Raw genomic sequence first — 19,427 nt, 5'->3', positions numbered from 1 at the left:
GCACAACCAACTCTGCGGTTTATAGAGAATGGTCCGAAAAAGGTAAAGCATCCAGCGAGCAGCAGTTCTGTGGGCGAAAAATGCCTTGTTGAAGCCAGAGGTCAGAGGAGAATGGCCAGAGTGGTTCGAGCTGATAGAAAGGCAACAGTAACTCAAATAACCACTCATTACAACCAAGGTATGCAGAAGAGCATCTCTGAGCGCACAACACGTCGAACCTTGACGCAGATGAGCTTCAGCAGCAGAAGACCACACCGGGTGCCACCCCTGGAAACTGAGGCTACAATTCACACAGGCTCAGCGACCAGCTGACCAGCCTGGTCTGATGAGTCTCGATTTCTGCTGCGACATTTGGATGAAAGCATGGATCCATCCTGCCTTGTATCAACAGTTCAGGCTGGTGGTGTAATGGTGTGGGGGACATTTTCTTGGCAAACTTTGGGCCTCATAGTACTAATTGATCATCGTTGCAACGCCACAGCCTACCTGAGTGTTTCTGCTGACCATGTCCATCCCTTTATGACCACACAGTACCCATCTTCTGATGGCTACTTCCAGCAGGATAATGCACCATGTCATAAAGCTCGAATCATCTTCACACTGGTTTCTTGAACATGACAATGAGTTCACGGTACTCAAATGGCCTCCACAGTCCCCAGCTCTCAATCCAATAGAGCACCTTTGGGATGTGGTGGAACGGGAGATTTGCATCATGGATGTCTGCAGCAACTGCGTGATGCTGTCGTGTCAATATGGAGCAATATCTCTGAGGAAGGCAGGTCTGAAGGCTAAAGGGAGTCCAACCCGGTACCAGCAAGGTGTGCCTAATAAAGTGACCGGTGAGTGTATATAGTGTGCTACCTGGGTGTGTTGGAAAAAGATGACTATGTAATCTCCTATCATTAATTGCCAGTCAAGGATTAAAAAAAAAAAAGAATCTGGAGGCTTTAATTACCCTGCCGCAACTCCACAGTACAGTCTTCTTTTTTTCGTGGTGGGGGTTGTGCTGCCCCTTCCCTCTTTCTGCCTGTGCTGAAGCGTGAGGCTGCAGGGTCAAGGGTCAGAGGGCGGCCTGCGCTGCACACAGCCTGATGCAGCAGAAAGAAGCTGCCTGCTGCTCACCCAGCAGGGGACAAGGTCGGGGGCGGGGGACATGTCCCCAGGGTCCTCAGCATTCAAAGTCTGAGATTTCACCACTTTCCAAGCTCAGAGAAAAAGCCTTACATTGTAAATGCAAAAAGGCGAGTTGCCTATATGCTTTACACACTTTTAACATATATTAATTGCAATGTAATATTTTGTATATCGATAACTACTTAATTTTTAGTAATTTAACATTTCACCATATTTTTCTCTATAACCTCAATATTTTTAATACAATATATATATATATTTATTTATTTCAATCTTAAAAAAATTATGCAGAATTATTTTGAACAATTAATAAAATACAAGAGACTGAAGGTAAGGGGAGGTAGTCAGGTTCTTTATTAAACCACTGCTTTTAAAAATCTGATTACAAAATGCACCTCAACAAGCACTGTGAAATGATTTTAATTTATCACTCAAATGACTGATTTACACAACAATTTCAATATTTAGCTATTATCGGTACAAAATAAGGAATTGCAATTCTCTTTTGGTGTTTGGAAATACAAAAAAAAAAAATCAGCAAAAAATGTTTTGTATTGCATAATTGCAAAACAAAACTGAAACGTGTGGAAATACCAGAGCCATGTGACTAAAAAAAAATTACAACATAGTCAACATGGCAACATGGAACGTCCCTGCACATATAAAAAATAAATTAACATTTTGCACCCAGCCACCGGGGGTCTGACTGGTTTTGACGATTTGAACATACAAACGGAGTCTGAAAAGACAATCCTTCACACCACCATGGCGAACACCACATATTTACACACACAATAAAAAGCCAAAAGAAAACAAGAAACTGTGCTTGCTTAAATCATGTTATAAAGAAAATTTGCCTCTGTAGCGTCTCACACACACACACACACACACACACACACACACACACACACAAAATGAAAATGTACAACGAGAGCCACCCAGTTCGACTGTCAAGTATTCTCTTTTCTTTTTTAATATTTCAAATACAGAACGTCATCAAAAAGTTCACAAGGAGGTTCTAAATGATCTGAGTGTTTAACAGTAGTATAAAAAAAAAAGCTTGAAGGACAATCTGGCACCTGTAAAATATATTATTATTATTTCTGTGCCGTCCAGGAAATGCAAATAAATAAAAGAACAATATAAAGTTGGCTTTAGAAATCATTGATGCAGCACAATGTTCATTTTGAACGTTTCTCAGATAGCTTTTTCTTCTTTTTCCAGAGTAGTCTAACAAACAGGTGTCTTTTGTTGCTTGTATTGCCTGAGCAACAGTGGTGGGATTGGCCGGGGGTCTCCGGCTCTTCTTGGTGGAACAGTGGGTGTTGGCGCCAGGCACTTGGGTGCGGCTCTGATCTGCTGGTCTGGCCGTTAGAGGTAGGTGCTCGTGGGGTTTGAGTGCAGCAGGTACGATCTCGATCCCAGAACCTTTGGAATGCCTCGCAGGCTGGAGAGGAGAGACCATGGGTCTGAAGGCCTTCGTGGCGGTGGGGTGAAAGGTCACTTTGCGAGTCGGAGTTCAAGCTTCAGTGCAGCGCGCTGTGTGTTTTCTAAAGTTTAAGGGGAACCGATGACTGATTCTGCAGCCTGAAGAGTGACCTTACAGAGCGTTGTCACCCAGCATTATGGTCTCCAGCCACACAGACTCAGCAGCACCTTCGCGACCAGAGCAGGTCATGTGACCATGGTCTCCGCTGTTGCTTGGCCTTTGTGATTTTAGTGCCTACAGTGTTTTAAGGACCCTGATGTTTTAAAGCGAGCGCTTCATTCCAGTTCAGTGCAACACAGACATGTGAGGGTCATGTTGGGTCGTGAGCCTTGTCGTGGGTGTGTTCATGCTGCAGGGGTGGGGGTACACTGGTCTCATTCGGAAGATGGTTGGACCCTGAGTGATTTTTTTTTTTTTTACATGTTCTTGTTGTTTAACGAAGTGCTGTTCTACAGTAAGAGCGAGGCTCGCCCTGTCAGGTCTTCTCCTGGCCTGCAACGGATACCGCCTTCTCAGTCAGCCTCTGGGGAGAGAGAAACACACACACACACACACATAACTGGAAGAGAAACACACAAAAAAGCAAGGTGTAGTGTGTAAGCGTTAGTGTCACCTAGCAATGGATCTAGTAAATAATTATACCTGGAACCCATATATTATTAGCAAGAACAGTTGAAGTATTCTACTAATATTTTAAATTAGCCCCACCCATTTCATGTGTTTTCTGATCATTCTTAGATAATCGGTGTGACCAAAGTAACATTTTCTTTTTTTTACTTATTTCAGAAATACCATACCATGTTTATTTATAAAGCACTTTAACACAACAAAGGATCTCACCAAAGTGCTGTAGATTAAAATAAAATAAATAAATAAGTGATTGGCTTGTGTCTGCATAAATTATGTTCTGATAAAGTACTGATCACATTTGAATTGGTAACAAATTACCAATTATCATAAAAAATGCAGTTTTTTAGCATTGTTACATTAAAAACAATGATAACACATAAATCTTGAAATTCAGTTTGAATTCAAGATGGAATGAAACCAAAAGGGAGTTGCCTATGAGCCCCGTGAAGTCGCTAGTGCTGAGCTCTCACCGCAGTCTTCTGCGGCCCGGTATCTGCGTGCACGGCCAGGAAGGGGTTGGCGGCGATGGCGCCCTGCGCTGAAGGCAGCAGGCTGTTGATGGGGAGCTGGGTGGAGGAGAGCTGCTGGAACTGCTGCAGGTCGTGTTGCTGCTGTTGCTGCTGCTGCATCAGCTGGTAGAGCAGAACCTGCTGCTGCTGCTCCTGTAGGAGACAGGAATGTGTAAACCCAACCAGACAATCACGAGAATCATGTCATAATATGACTGGCCATTTCTATACAAATGTTCAGGACTGTGTAGGATCAAGAAGAGTGTGTTTTACAGTGCCAATGGACTTCTGGAAGTAAATAGTCCCGAAGTACTAAAATACATTATACTAGAAACCCAGAGTTGTACTTAAAGGGGGGCTAATGTAATAAAACCTGACATGCACTACCTTGGCATGACTGTATGCCTTACCCACCAATCATAATCAGGTATTCATTCATCCATTTTATACATACATACATACATACATACATATATATATATATACATAGTCAACTACTCAGTGTTTGTATTTATTATTATTAGCTATAATTCATGCATTTTTCAGCTTAAACTAAAACTAATTTACACTTTTAACAATTTATATTTTTTAAAATGTTTCAAAAAAGCAATTTTACCCCCAAAATACTGACAGTCTTTACACAATAATCACAGTAACAAAGGGAATTCTTGGCCTTTATGGTGACAGACAATGAATCTCCCCCCCTTCCCAGCTTTGACAATTTCATGACGCACATACAAATATATCAAAAAATGTGTACTGGATGAATATGTGTGATGAGAGCATACAAATTTTAAAAAATAAATAAATCGGCATCACCTTCAACTAAGGTAGCATCATGCTTCAACTGGAGTTCAAAGACCTTTTATGCAATAATGAAAAATCCATTATCAGACCAATAAGCGGCGTGATCTCAGCGTCTTCCTGCATGTATGTATGTGTGTGTGTGTGTGTGTGTGTGTTTGTGTGCCTCTCACCTGGGTGGTGGGCTGCTGGGGGGAGAAGAGCTGCTGTAGCTGCTGCTGCTGCAGGAGGAGCTGCCGCTGCTGTTCTGAGATGAGCTCCAACCGGGCGGCGCTGTGGAGAACACACAGGTCTTACTGATGAGCACAAGTACGCACACGCTTTTTCAAACACCCAAAAACACACACCGTCCACCACACCAACATACTCATGATTTTCCACTCTTAACGTAGACACATACACAGGTACACAGACGAATCCCTCCCAGCCCCCATTTCCCAGAACTACACCGACCAGCTGCAAATGAGAAATACCTTTTCTATTACAGACAATAAGTATTTGGAACACCCTCAAATTACACACACAAATTTGTTACTCCTCTATTTCCCCTTTATTTTTAAATAAATATAAAACCAATCCACCAATCTCAGTCAAAGTTCCATTTGGAGAACAGAACAATATTTGGCACTTCCAAATTCAGTCTGAATGAACTGGCTTGAAAAAAAGGCAATGGGATTCTGGGTAATGGCTTTTAAACCATTATGTCCTGACAGAGGAATATCTCTTTTAATGCAGCAATTTCAAATCTGGGTTGTTGTAAACAAATGGTGGACAGATGGTTAGCAAAAATGTACAAAAAAAAAAAAACTTGTAATAAATGAAAATAATAATAATAATATAAAAAAACAGGTGGTGAGTGTAGAACAAATAGCTCACCTGGTTTTCACAGTAGCAGAACTGCTGCGATCCAGTGTTAGCAAGGAAAAGAGACAGAAGTGAGGTGTGAAAGGCAGAAAGTGGTTATACAAGCTACACACACACACACACACACACACACACACACACACACACACACACACACACACACACACACACACACACACACACAGCAGCTCAGATGTCTGGGATCTAATCATGCAGAGATGAGTTTGGGAAAAGCAGAGTTGAAGCACAGGAGCTCTGGCCAACATGGCTGTGTTCTACGTACTCGAGATAGTCCTAACCCACACTCAACACCTGAAAAAAGGTTTTTTTTTTTTGTTTTTTTTTAAAGAAACTTTTGTGCAATATGTACATTGAAATATTTCAATGTATAAAATATTTTCATTTAGTTGATCTGATTTCAATCAAGACCAAAAATTAGAATTTTCCAGAACCATGTGCATTATGGTCCATTAATTTGTTCATTTTATCAGAGTCACAGTTACTCAAAATCCTAATCCTATGAGGACAATCATGATAAATAATAATTTTGACAATTCTGTGATGAAAGCAGGGCCCCTCTGGACTGCACTGACCTGCTGTTGAGTGAGCTGGAGATGGGGAGGGACATGCTGGTCACCACAGACGGGTGCTGGAGGGGGCTACTGTTCTGGGTGAGGCTGGGAGGGGTCTGGATGACGCCGTTAAGCGCACCCACAATGCCACTCATGGCCAGCTGGCTTCCCTGCAAAGCTCCCATCAGCCCAGGCACTCCAGCCACGGTCGGAATGGTTGAGGAGGCAGAGCCCGAATGCATGGTCATGCCTGCAACAGACACTCCGTTTACCGGCTGCTGGGGGGGGCTGTGGGCCACGGAGGGCGGGGTGGAGAGAGACGAGGTGCTACCACTGCTGCTGTGTCCACCAGAAACGCTATCCTACAGAGGCAAGAATTCAACAGGCTTCACAGCATCTAAACACACCAGCACAACACCACAGAGCTGACAAAAAGGGGAGGTGTTTACCTGAGCGGGTACGGGCTGAGCAGAGTCTGATAGAACCTTGCTGCTGTTCAGAAGGTCTGCAACAGAGTTCACACATTCAGGAAACAGTGCAGCATCCCCACAGCAGTCAAATGAAAGTGCCAATATGGGTCAAAGTCTTATTCCAATCGGTTTGGCACACAGAGTAATAACAAAGGATACGAATAACAAAGGAAACGCGAGCGGGAACGTTTGTGCGCGCTCACCAGTGTGCGTGCTGCCGTGTTGGATCTGTGGGGAGGACGCCGTGGCACTGAGGGCAGCGGCGGTGCTGGTGGGGGTGAAAGGCACTGAGAGCTGAGCGCTGAGCAGCTGCAGCCGCTCCTTCTTCATGGTCAGAGTTTTAATCTGCTCCTCCAGACGCCGGTTCTCCACCTGCAGCTGGTGTAGCGACTTCAGCATCCCCAACACTGACGGAGAGGACGGCAAGATATACAGGACTCTTTAAAAATCTAAAAAGCTCACACACACACACACACACACACTCCACCTCGTTCCACCAACTAGCTGCCAGAGTTCTGAGTAAACATGTGGTTTCTAACCTCACTACACAAACCATGCCGGTCACTTCCTGATTCAAACCTCTCCCTCCCCCTGCAGGCAGGCCCACCATGGCCCACACCTCCAGCATCTGAACTACAGGGAGTTTTCTGGAACGCTCAATTAAAACATGAGGAGTTATCTTTTTTAAATATATATTTATATACATTGTAAATAAAAGCTGATCAGTAATAAAGCAAATTTTTATTGCGGTTGTAAAGGTACTACATTAATTAATTACGAGCTGGGCTGCCATTAAAATAAGCCCTGGGACTGGCACTAATTACACACTTCAAATAGGCTTTCAATTTGATTGACATTTGCTCTAATGCCTTGGTGTTTTATGACTAAATGAGTAATTACACGTCAGAAAATGAGTACAAATTAAACAGTGCAGGCATGGACATTGATTGTTGCAATCTTTGCCATTTCTGTTCTATTAATACATGTAAATACATGTATTTAAGGGATATTCTTTAATGAACATTTGAAAAAGAAATTATACTTAGATGCAAACCAACCAACCAAATATATGGAAATGCATTATTTTTCCCCAACTATAGAAGAAAAAGATTCACATATTCAAATACCAAAATGCAAATGCACATATGAAAATGTATAGTTTCATACAAATGTTCACATTCAAAAACATGCGCACAGCCCTCTTCCACAAACATTTGACTAACATACATGTGTCTAATGTGACACCACATCATGATTCACTGCCACACCAAGCTGCATGTTTGGTGTGTGTGTGTGTACATATGTATGTGTGTGTGTGTGTTCAAGGCTCTTACCATCTCCCTGTGCTCCATGCTGCATTAGAAATTGCTGCCCTTCATTCCATTGCCTCTCCAGCAGCTGCTCCAGGCTGGTAGCCACAGGGGGCAGCGTGTCAGGCCCACCAGACCCCAGTCCCAGCACCCCTGAGCCGGGAGCGTCATAGCGGATGTGCAAGCCACTGGCTGTAGGGGACCTGTCAGAACCGTACAAAACATGGTGTTGACACTATCCTGAAGTGGTCATTTAAGGGGTTTGTTAATTATACATAAAAAACAAACAAACAAAAAAAAACTGGTCATTAGAACATGAGGAAATTTCTGTGATGTTCTAATTTGCAACAACTATCATAAATCATCCACAAAGATGTGACCCAGAGATTGACAAAGCACATGGCTAAAATTAACATGACTCATGCACAGCAATATTTTTCTAAAAAGACATTTTGCAGACCATCTAGCCATGCTTTTCACTTTGAGAAGGACCAGTCTAATGGGTATACAGAGTGGAGACCAAGTGATAACCTCTGACAGGAAGAATCCCCCTGCCCTGGCTCGTCTGCTCAGCCAGAAGGTTCCGGAGCCTGTCTCATCTGGCCCGTGACTCACTAAATCTCACGGCGGCCTTGTTTGGACAGGCAGCGAGCTGTGTTATTATGAACGTGCCCAGCGCCGGGCACTCCATCAGGGCTACACAGACATGTGAATCCATCTCTGGGGTAATTACGGCCGGGCAGAGAATGGCGCCGGTGGGCCATAAATCTGCACAATCGTCTGCCCTGCTAAACTACAATAACCTGTGCGGCTGCCCCAGCATGGATCAGGGAGATAACATGGGGTTCATGGTTGAAGAGAAAGCAGTGAGGTCCTTATTTTTTTTTTTTTTTTTTTGTGCAGTGGGAGGGGTCTTGAGGGATCGTGAGAGACACTTGACAGACAGACATTAGGCAAACAAGGACCTAGCATGAGAAATTCTTTAAAAATAAAAACCTATGTTGTATGCTTAAATAAAAAAAAAAAAAACACAACAATAACAGCTTTTAATATTATTACTAGTACTATTAATACTATTATCAAAGAGTGAAAATCAGCCTTTGTTACACACACATATGATGCCTTGAAATAATTAATTATTCGATTAATTTAAGCCAAAACAACTTTCCAGAAAGCATTTTGAACACAGGTTTACAAAGCACCATGCATCCAGCTCCATCAACAGATCACGTGGAAGGAGGTGACTGCCAGTCTGCATAAGGCTCTGGACAAAGCAGACAAAATGTAAACTTCACAGAAGCCATCATGCTCAAAACACACCAAATGCAAAGTCCACAGAGCAGCAAAAAAAAAAAAAAGAAAAGAAAAGTGGAAAATTGCATCATTATATTGTTTAAGGCTGGTCGAGAACAACACACCCATCTCCCCCACGTAGGAAGGAAGGTGGGGGGAGAAAAAGAACGGGAAGATCAAACGGCACGAGGGCGCTTTGTAATGGCGATATGGGAAACAGCTGAGCTGCAGAGCTGCCTGCTGGACGGACGGGGAGAGAGGGAGCGCGCCGGGCGGCGGAGGGGGGAGGGAGTCTCTGGGCGCAGGAATGTAAATAGGACTTACCGCGGGGAGAGATTCGCCTTCGGTGAGGCTCCTCTTCTGGGGAAGCTGTTAGCGCCGTCTCCCAGCTCCTGATCTGAAAGGTAAACACGGCGCAGTCGATAAAGGGTCCCGGTGCAGGCGCCGGCCCAGGAGGCGGCGGCGGCGGGAAAAAGCCGAGAGAAGCGCCGCCGCCGCCGGCCCCTGTCAGCCCGTGGGTGCCCCTACTGAAATCCATCTTGGACCATAAAGTGTTGTCTCTGGCAACTCTGCTCGCGCACTGACACCCCTGTGAGTGTCGCCGAGTCGCCCCCGTCTCTCTCCCGCCCTCCCTCGCTCGCTCGCCCTCTCTCGCTCGCTCGCTCCTTCCTTTTCTCTCACCCCTCCCTCACGCTCCCGTTCTTTTATTCCCTCTCGGCCCTTCCCCACGGAGAGGCACACTGGTCTAGCCACAGGCCCCGCGCCAGAGACCGCTTTTCATTTCTACCAGTGAAAGTAATGAATCACATATGCAGCTAAACCCCACGCCCGGCGACCCCGCCCCTGCCAGACCCCTACTCCTCTCCAGTCACAGGCGGCCAATCACTTTTTTTTTTTTTTTTACCCCCCCTCCTCTTGAAACCCCAACCCCACCTCCTCACCACTCTTTTGGACCCCACACCCCTTTTCACCCCCCCTTTCTCCCTCCCTCTCTCCCCCCCCCCCCATTTTAACACTTTCCAGTCCTCTGGCAGCGGGGCTGAGCTGCGGCTCCGGAGAGAGCTCGCTGCCTGCAGGCCCCTGGGCGCCCCGGCCGGCCTCATTATATCCCCCCGACCCCTGGGGGTCAGCGCCGACCAGAGACCGGGCCTGCGGGCCGCCTCCGGAAGACAACAGGAACCACTTAACCGCGCCGTTTTTCCAGAGCTGAAAGATTATCTTAACAACAAAATATTCATGCTAACATAAAAAAAAAATAAAAAAAAAAAACTTCAATCACACACACCAGAAATACAGCGTCCTCCTCCTCCCCACCAGTGTGCCAATGTTGGGATGGAGGGAATCCCACGGCAGAGATTGAGCGAGCAGCAGCGCAGCAGCCGGCGCTGATGGATGGGAGGACTGGCAGAGCTGAGGGAGGCATGTGGAGTGCAACCTGAGCCGTGGGCTCTTTAAGGAGGCCTCCTCTTTCTCCTATTGTTAATCAAATGACCCCCTGACCTCCCTTTGAGGCAGAGGGCATGACTGATCCATTATTCCTCAAAGGCCACATCCCCTTCTTCCCCTTCCCTAAACCAACCCCCTTCCCTAAAGCCCATCCCCCACGGCACTGTGCAGTCCTGCAAACGTGCTGCCAGAATCCAGCCGCACAACTACCCTCCTCCACCCCATGCGCAGAAGGGGGTGGACACCGAGAGGGAAGGGTGAAGGGGACTGGACAATCTTTACATACATACACACACACACACACACACACACACACACGCGGCTACAAAGACCCAGCGGATGCGGTCCGTGTCATTGGCAGGTGTGTGAACGCAACATTGGAGGAGTACACATGGTTGGTTAGACAGGTATGCCCACTCCGCAGTGTGTGTGTGTGTGTGTGTGTGTGTGTGTGCTCATTACAGATGTGTCTGCGAGTAAGCGTGTGTTCTGGGTCTCACCTGTAGATGTAGCCTCAGACTGGGCTATGAGGGCAGCCATGGCAGAGTTGGGGTTCAGACGGTTCCCGAACATGTGAGAGGGGGCCAGGTTGAAGGTGGGCGCAGATAATGAGTTCACCTACAGAAATAATCATATGCTGATGTCTTTCAGCCACGGTTTTACATAGAACATTCCCAAAAAACCTTCACGTCTCCATAATCCTATTCATTCAAGGTCTCCAGTTCCATACTTCTAACATTCTTTAAAAATGTAAAGTAATTGTACTTAACATAATTATAAAAACATTTTATATCGGTATATAGAACCAAGGAACTATCAAATCACTGTGATTATGTGGGTTTTCTTTTACAGGAAAAAAAAATGATTTTTTTTATTAATTTAGAATTACCATGATATACATATCAAGACAAATCTTGACACATTATGATAAAACAATTAAAATATTGTTTTATTCAATTATTTAAATGCTACAAATAATAATGTCAGCAAGTCAGACGTCTGTAAGAAAATTAAAGGTAGATTGTTGGTGCCTGTGACAGATTCTTTTGCAACCACGTGTTCTTAAAGCCAATTACCTAATTACCAAACATCTCCAAAAGAAGGGAAGAAGGGTGGGACTGAAGTGAAACTGCCTCTGGGGTGACCCCTGTGCAGCAAGGGCTTCGGTTACAGACGCCAACCCCACAGCGCCGAGTGGTCGGGACGGAAAATGGATCCGTCCCCTCGCTCCGATCTCCAATCACCTCCCACTGCGTCCTTTCTTCCCCCTCTCCGACGCTCCCCCTCCACCCGCCTCCGCCAAGTCCGGCAGTTTACGCTCCCAAATCTCTTACATAACCCAGCTGCAAGCTCACTTTATATTCCGCCGTTCCTTCTTATCCTCTCCCAACAAGTCAATCGCTTCCTCCTGTGTATCTGCCAGAAGGGCTTCCCTCAGCACACATCTGGAAATGGTGTAAGAGCAGGAAGGGAATGAGGAATTCCTCCAATTCCTGCTGTTCTGCACAGTACCCCGCCCCCCCAAAAAAATATCATCACGCTGGAAAACTCTGTCTAATTTCAAATCAGCCTCCCAGGCACAAACACACACACACACACACACCTCTGCCCTGTGTCATATATCCCTTTCCCCTAACCAGTGACATCACTCTCCCAGGGGAGCACGGGACTGACACAGCGGCAGAGTAATGGAAGCCCGGCGGGGGGAAGCATGGGAAATCCAGGCGGCAGCAGGCTTTTCTCTTTCTCGCTGGTGGTGGGAGTGGGAAAACACTGAGTGCTTTCTTTAGATTATCTTTAAGCCCGTCCTCCACTACAGACCTTGTACCTTGAACAACTGATAATCTTTGTTTCTGTAACTTTTTAATTCGCACCACACACACACACACACACACACACACACACACACACACACACACACACACACACACACACACACCACACACACACACACACACACACACACACACACACACACACAGCTCAATGCCAGGGTTCACCTCCTTGCTGCTCTGACAAACAATCTCTTTCCAAAGATTCCTCCCAAAACGTCATTATCAATTGTGGTCAATAGAAATTAACTGTATAATGGATGCATCATGATGCATAATGACGTTGCTTGGTGGTTTTCTGGCCGAGGTACAAACATTCTTGTAAAAATGTAGTGCCGGTAGTCCCTGTGGCGGCCTGATCTACAGCGCTGCTCCGGGTAGGATTTTCACACAGAACACGGCAGCCGTGACTTAGTTTCGCGCGACCAATAGAATCCGAGCGAGAATGGAAGCGGGAATGGAGGAAAAGCTAATCTTTCTCTGAGTATCCAGAGATATACAACACATTATTGACTTTACAGGAGTTACCCATTTTTTTCCCAAATTAATAACAAAAATAATGTTAATATTAGACATTAAAATAAATGATTGGTCTATAAATCAGGTCTATAGTTACATCAAATTGTTTACAATTCTAAATGTTATTTCATCTTGACAATAGAGGCCTTGAATGGAATCTGTGTTGTTCTCTTGATTTCCTGTAACCTTTTTCAAAAGAAAACATTTCATTTCTATTTGAAACGCTGAAAAGCTGACATTTACTGTTGATTTGGATTACAGTAGAACAATAATGTCGGTTTAATTTACCTTCTGTCATTGCAGTGCAATTAGACATTTTTTGAAAAGTTACTAGTGGCAAAAGTTACAGGCAACCATCTTGGAAGAGAAAAAAATACAAACATTTTTCTGCTCATTGTAGCAAACCAAAGGATCCACACAGTGTACAAGACTCTTGTATTTGAAAACATCGTGATGCATCGATTTTGAGGCACTGATAATCGTAATCGAATCGTGACACCAGTGAAGGTACAAGTAGTCAACAGCACTTTCCCAAAATGTGCACACACAGCATAATATTAATGGCCTGAATCAAAACTTATAACTCACTTTAACTCATAATGACTTTCACAGGGCATCAAACAGGTTAGGACCGCCCCTGGTCATTTCCATGAGCACCGTCAGTCCCCAATCGGTACCACTTGCCCAATCAGTTCCACGCGTGTGCGCATGCACACTGTGAAAGCCTAAACCTAACTCTAACTGAGGTGCATGCGCAGAACTGATCTGGCAAGTGGTACGGATTGGGCACTTACATGCGGGTTGCACATGGTAAAACACGGAAGTTGCACAGCGACCCGCGGAATTCTGACAGACCATTGTTTGATGAGATGCTGGACAAAAAATTTCGGAATAAGGCAAATCAGCACATTAGAAAACCATCAATTTCTTGTGTCTAAAAGGAGCAGTTTACATCATATTGTCATGGAGCTTAATGACAAAGTTCTTACCTTGTTTATATTTACAGACTTTACAGCCCATTCGGTGAGAGCTCGGTTAACTCGACAAATCAATGTGATGAAATAATAAAGAGGGGCATCAAAGAAGATGCAGTCAGACGGTTGCATCATCAACACTTTGCTCACTCAAGATGCAGTCACCGGCAGTGAAAATTACCAGGCTGGCTGTGGCTCTGCACGAAGATCACGTCTATTCAGACGTGCATTAGCCTAGGAGGCCATTAGGGAGCATGACCATCTCTCCACCGCATCCCAGGTGTGGCGGCGCTACAAACACTCGTTTAGATGCAAACTACCCAACGTGAATTAATACCCAAACAGCTCCAGCATTCAGGAGATAATTACTATTTGCACAGTACGGGCATTTAAAGTGTGCCTCAAACTGTTCCAAATTGCTGCACTGAACAATGGCGGGAAGTATGATTCATTTTTTAACTAAATAATTCAACAAATTACACACTCCAAACTATCATTTCACCCAGAGGACGGGTTATCGTTATTACTACTCCTTTATTCACTTAAGAGGGTTACTCATTACTTTATGCCAGGAGGAGCAGTTATACACAATAACAAGCAATTAATTCGACTATTGCCATAATTGGAAACTAAATTTAAACAGTGGACTACCAGACAGATCTGCAGCTGTTACAACAATACGTGGAATTAAAAAAAAAAGCAGAGAAAGCCGAAAGCACTAAGCTCTAAAGTTCCATTGGTAGTCCACAGCTATGGAGAAACACTATATTTATTAAGGACAGTGGTCTACAGCAGCTCCGTACTTACATGTGTGGCAGGAGTGCTGGTGGTGGAGGCAGCGGCAGCGAAGGGGGCCGGTGGAGGCAGTTGGGGTGTGCTGGACAGGGAGGGAATGGTGGCTTGCTGCTGAGGTAACTCAGAGTTGGACAGGGGAAGGGTGCCCCCAGACACAGCACTGGATATCTGACCTGCTACATCACTGTTGGAAAAGGCACCTGAGGACACACACACATACAAACAATCGGATGTTTGGAATGCCTCTTTTTTTGCACAGTGCAAAGAGGATAATTCTGAAATTCTAAATTCCATCACTGAACTGAAGAAAATGCATTAGTCGGGCCTTATCACCGCTCTAAAGTAGATACAAACAAAACGTGACTTCTGCCTTTTTTTTATCAGAATTGTTAAAAATGGCCAAAGCTTATCACTGAGATCATGCTGTATTTTATTGTGATCATCGTTCAAGATCGTATAATTGAGCAGCACTAATTGTAATCCTATAACGTTTGGAATGAAATCAATTGGTAATCGTTGCAAATATGTGCATGAAATGTGTCCTCTGCATTTAACCCATCACCCACGAAATATGCCGGGGAGCAGTGTGTGGGGACGGTGCTTTGCTCCGTGGCACCTTGGCGGTCCCCTTAACAAAGTATGAAGTTAGAGTTTCTAAAGGCACATTGCCAACACCAATAATTATGGTGAAGTTGCCTGAACTTTGACCGTTGTCTTTCTTTTAGCCTCTCATTGTAGCCAGGAGAGGAAAAAATAAACTGGGGTCCAGCCTGCCTTCCGGCACAGAGAGAGAGAGACAGAAATCTGATGACGCACAGTTTATTTTTTTGCTAAACCACTGAAGCCCGAGCTTCTCTATCTGAACAGGCTCAAAAGAAAAGGGTGAGGAGGAGAGAGAGAGAGAGAGGCTCATTCATATTCATGCAACACTCAAATGCCCACTGTTTGTTGTTGGTGTTGTCTTATTGATTCCCCCCCCCCCCCCCTCCCCGCCCAAGCTCCAGCCACCCCCACCATCTCAAATAAACCCTGCTGATGGCCCTTTCTGACCCTTGAAGGGGCAAACAAGGCCCCCCTGTCCCCACAAATCCTGAATGGCTGATGGAAGGGTGCATTCAGTGCAGGAACAAGCCCACATTGTTTGGGAGAGAGGAAGCACGTGAGCCTATTTACCACACTGAGGTCCTGGCAAACATGTATGTAACATACAGTAAAAACCCAGTCCATTTCACAGGCAATCACATATCTGGGCATTATTTGTGCCCAGACACAAATGAAACATGAAAAGTGAAGAAAATGACTGGGAAGAAGGTTGGGAAGAAAAATGTATATATATATATATAAGCTATATAAAAAGGTTAAGCGGTGAAGAGATTCATTTGTAGTGTACATGACAAAAAACCAACAAGGTCAACTTTCCCCTTTACCCCTGTGATCTCATGGTGATCGAACTGGCCAAATCGATAGGGGTTTAACATCCCTCCCCCCAACACCGCCGCACTCTTATCAACTCAGTGGGGAGAGAAAATTTCTAATTAGATTAGCAAGCATTTGGGCACCAACCCCCCTTGCCCTCCCCACACACACCAAAAAATCTATGCTGGTTCAGTCAGAGGTTAATCACCTCTGATAAGAAAACCTCAGAACTTGCCTCTCAACTATGTTCATTCCGGGAATTTGGTTCCCTTTCACAGCGCCACAATAGGCAAGATATGGAAACAGAGACCAAGCTGCATAAAGTGTATCTTCAGTACACAAACCAGAGGATAAGGACAAAGTCACCTTGACATGCCTGTAAGAAAGTGTCACAGTCCACATAATGACTATAAACGGAGTGAATTAAACATCTCTCCAAGAGGAGTAATGCATGTAAGGCCTCATGGCTTACAGAATAAGCATAATAAATACACTGGCCATTCCCACCAGACTCCACTCGCCCTTATTATTACACTAACCTCGCTTAATGCCAAAACACCCGCCCCCCCAGTCCCACCATAAACTCTTACAGCCCAGCCGGAGTGGAGGGGAATGTTTGCTTTTAATAATGGACTCTGCGGCGCTCTATGATAAAACTGCCACTGGCCCTAAATAAAAAAAAAAAAAAAAAAAAGAAGTGACAAGCGACATTCTGTGAGGTCGAGATAAATGAGCCGGCGCACTCCATTACAGCTGTGCATTAACCCGGGCTAAATATTTACAGTCCAGCCAAAGGGCAGCAACAGGTGAGGGGAGCACAAAAGTGCAGATGGCCCGCAGAGAGAAAGAGGGGACAGAAGCAACGACAAGGGGGAACTGAGAGACGAATATAAACAAGATCAGAAACAACGAATAAAAGAAACTAAGTGAAAAAACAAAAAGGAAAAAGGGGATTTAAAAAAAAAACAAAAAACCTAGAGTTGTGTTTTTGGTGCAGGGCGCTTCAGATTGTAAGGGAACTCCACAACAAGCTGTTGCCAAGCAACAAGGCTCCAGATGAAATGAGACAGAGTACTTTAGTGGGAGCGTGTGTGTGCGGCCATGAAAGCACTTAAAGTGTGCACAGAGTGTTAATATGTGGATGCGAGGATTATGCAGACTGTGTGTGTTTATGTGTGTGTGTGTGTGTGTGTGTAAGTGAGAGGGAACAAGAATCCAGGCACACTTACACTTTTTCCTCAGCACACTTGTGCAAGGGGCCAGCAGGGGTCAGGGCATTTCTAAACTCCAACTTAAGCTGCTAAGTGAAGTTGGCTGCCTCGCCCTAGTTTGGGAGCCAGCGGCCGACCGGGAGGAACAAATAAAATTTGGACTAATTGCCTGTAAGGAGCTTCATACAACCCCCCCCAATGTGAATCTCTATGGAGATTCAGTGGGGCAAAATGGGCGCTCAATCAGGTAGACATAAGGAACTACTTTATAGTGCACTTCCATCCACTTTGGGATTAATGAGCTCCAACATGGAAAGGAAAAAAAAAAAAAAACACAAGGGCTAGTGGCTTTAGAGAGCCCTGCATTTCACGAGGGGGAAAAAACATTACAACGAAAAACAGCATAACATCGAAATAACACCAACGGGGCACGGCCAAATTAGGGATGATTAGGCCATCAGGGAACATCCTCTGGAGACATGATCGACTATAATGGCCAAATAAGCTTCATCTAAAATCCTTAGGTGGCCATTTAACTTTTTTCCACTTCTGAAATTAAAATGCTCAATTCATACAAAAAAATAAATACATTCAAACAAACCAAACAAAAAGGTTGCCATACCTTGTCCAGAGGAAGGAGAACTGATCCCCATACTTTGCAAGCTCCCGTTCCTGAGGAGAGAGGGAGACTTCTGCATGCCCATGCCGCCTCCACCACCACCACCACCACCACCACCAGCGCTGCTACTGCTGACGGCACCTCCTCTCCCAGCCAAGGAGCCCAGCGCTGAGGGCGAGGCGGACGTGGAGGAAGGCAGGGCAGCGGCGACATGTTCAGAGGCTTCCGGTGTCTTTCGGTCCTGCGTGGTGAAGCACGGGCCATAGCGGTTCCTCCAGTTCCCACGCTTCTTCTTCCCCTTAACGCCATCCTCACCGGTTGAGGAAGAGGAGGCTGCAGAGGATGAGGACGATGAAGGCTGGGAGCGTTTGAAGCCAGCTGAGGACAGTGTCCCCTGCTCACTGGATGGGTATGAGTTCTCGTAATGTTTCCCACTAAGTGATGTAGAGTTTGGCGTCAGTGACATCAGGGAGCCAAAGGTGTTGAGGGACATGCCCTCAGAGGCCACACCCTCTCCTCCAGGTTTCACCAAAGAGCGGCCAAATGCAGAGGGCGTGTAAGAGTCCGCGTTCCTTAAAGAGGCTTCAGAGAAACTCAGGAAGTCAGAAGTGGGCTGGACCACTGAGCTGCTAGAAGCAGTCTTGATGCTGCCACTGCCCAGCAGAAGACCTGAAAGAAACAGTAGGGCTGCTGTTAACCACACCGCAACCAGCCGCACCAGTCAACGCAGTGACATCTTTGGCACATGAATGAAAGTGCTAATCTGTCAGGTGGCCATCCAGCTCTGAGTCCCCGTCACAGCTGTAAGATTCAGACAAACACTGAGCAGCTGACTGGCCCACGTCCAGCAGGAGTCAGCTGTACACCACAGCTACACAAGGGTACTGGAGATCCAGGATCCCCCACTGCTTTCTCGCTATAAAACGTTAATACTACCCTGTAGAAAAAGCCAAATGGGCGATTCTCTGGTTAAGGAAGCAGCCTCATAATCAGAAGGTTGCCGGTTCAAATCCCAATCTGCCGAGGTGCCACTGAGCAAAGCACCGTCCCCACACACTGCTCCCCGGGCGCCTGTCATGGCTGCCCACTGCTCACTCAGGGTGATGGTTAAAAGCAGAGGACACATTTCGTTGTGTGCACGTGTATCACAATGACAATCACTTCACTTTCAGTTATAAGAACAACATACAAGCCACACATAATTCTGACCTCTAGTTATGGGGATAAGAGAAAATTCCGTTTTTTTTTTTTTAAATAAACACAACAATTGCTAAAAAAAACTTTTCACGTCATCCATTATTAAAACGAACTGTAAAGGTATAATACTGCTCTGTAGCAACACTTTTTGTTGCACATTTGTGAACATATTCAAGACAAATAACTGCAATTTACATCACTACAATGTAAGCTTTTGTACCGGTTGGATTTTGGATTACTATCCTTGGTCTGACTGTAATGGTATTAAATTTTTCGATCAATCTAGAAATATCAGTTACCAGTAAACAGCATTGGAGAAATATTAAAATTAAGAGAAGAAGTG

General features: G+C 45.2%; 1 protein-coding gene across 11 annotated transcripts in view; it reads right to left on the bottom strand.

Moving 5' to 3' along the window:
• Positions 1-1,465: 1,465 nt before the first annotated feature.
• Positions 1,466-19,427, bottom strand: part of mllt10 (MLLT10 histone lysine methyltransferase DOT1L cofactor) — a 39,957-nt gene continuing 21,995 nt past the window's right edge. For 4 of the 11 annotated variants that reach the window (XM_028968076.1, XM_028968114.1, XM_028968113.1 and 1 more), the window contains 12 exons: positions 17,891-18,556; positions 14,654-14,841; positions 11,022-11,139; positions 9,400-9,472; positions 7,807-7,985; positions 6,676-6,879; positions 6,452-6,507; positions 6,024-6,364; positions 5,443-5,466; positions 4,737-4,839; positions 3,724-3,918; positions 1,466-3,146 (listed from right to left, as the gene is read on the bottom strand). In XM_028968076.1, coding sequence (XP_028823909.1) covers positions 3,099-3,146; positions 3,724-3,918; positions 4,737-4,839; positions 5,443-5,466; positions 6,024-6,364; positions 6,452-6,507; positions 6,676-6,879; positions 7,807-7,985; positions 9,400-9,472; positions 11,022-11,139; positions 14,654-14,841; positions 17,891-18,556 — 2,195 coding nt within the window. In that variant the 3' untranslated portion in view covers positions 1,466-3,098. Of the gene's footprint in view, positions 3,147-3,723; positions 3,919-4,581; positions 4,625-4,736; positions 4,840-5,442; positions 5,467-6,023; positions 6,365-6,451; positions 6,508-6,675; positions 6,880-7,806; positions 7,986-9,399; positions 9,473-11,021; positions 11,140-14,653; positions 14,842-17,890; positions 18,557-19,427 lie in introns of all 11 variants that reach the window. The other 7 variants (XM_028968108.1, XM_028968116.1, XM_028968087.1 and 4 more) reach the window with 6 other exon arrangements.

Source organism: Denticeps clupeoides, chromosome 2 (assembly GCF_900700375.1).
Source record: "Denticeps clupeoides chromosome 2, fDenClu1.1, whole genome shotgun sequence".
Classification (NCBI taxonomy): Eukaryota; Metazoa; Chordata; class Actinopteri; order Clupeiformes; family Denticipitidae; genus Denticeps; species Denticeps clupeoides.
Note: the sequence above shows the minus strand (reverse complement) of the source record. Positions and strands in the feature narration are given on the sequence as shown.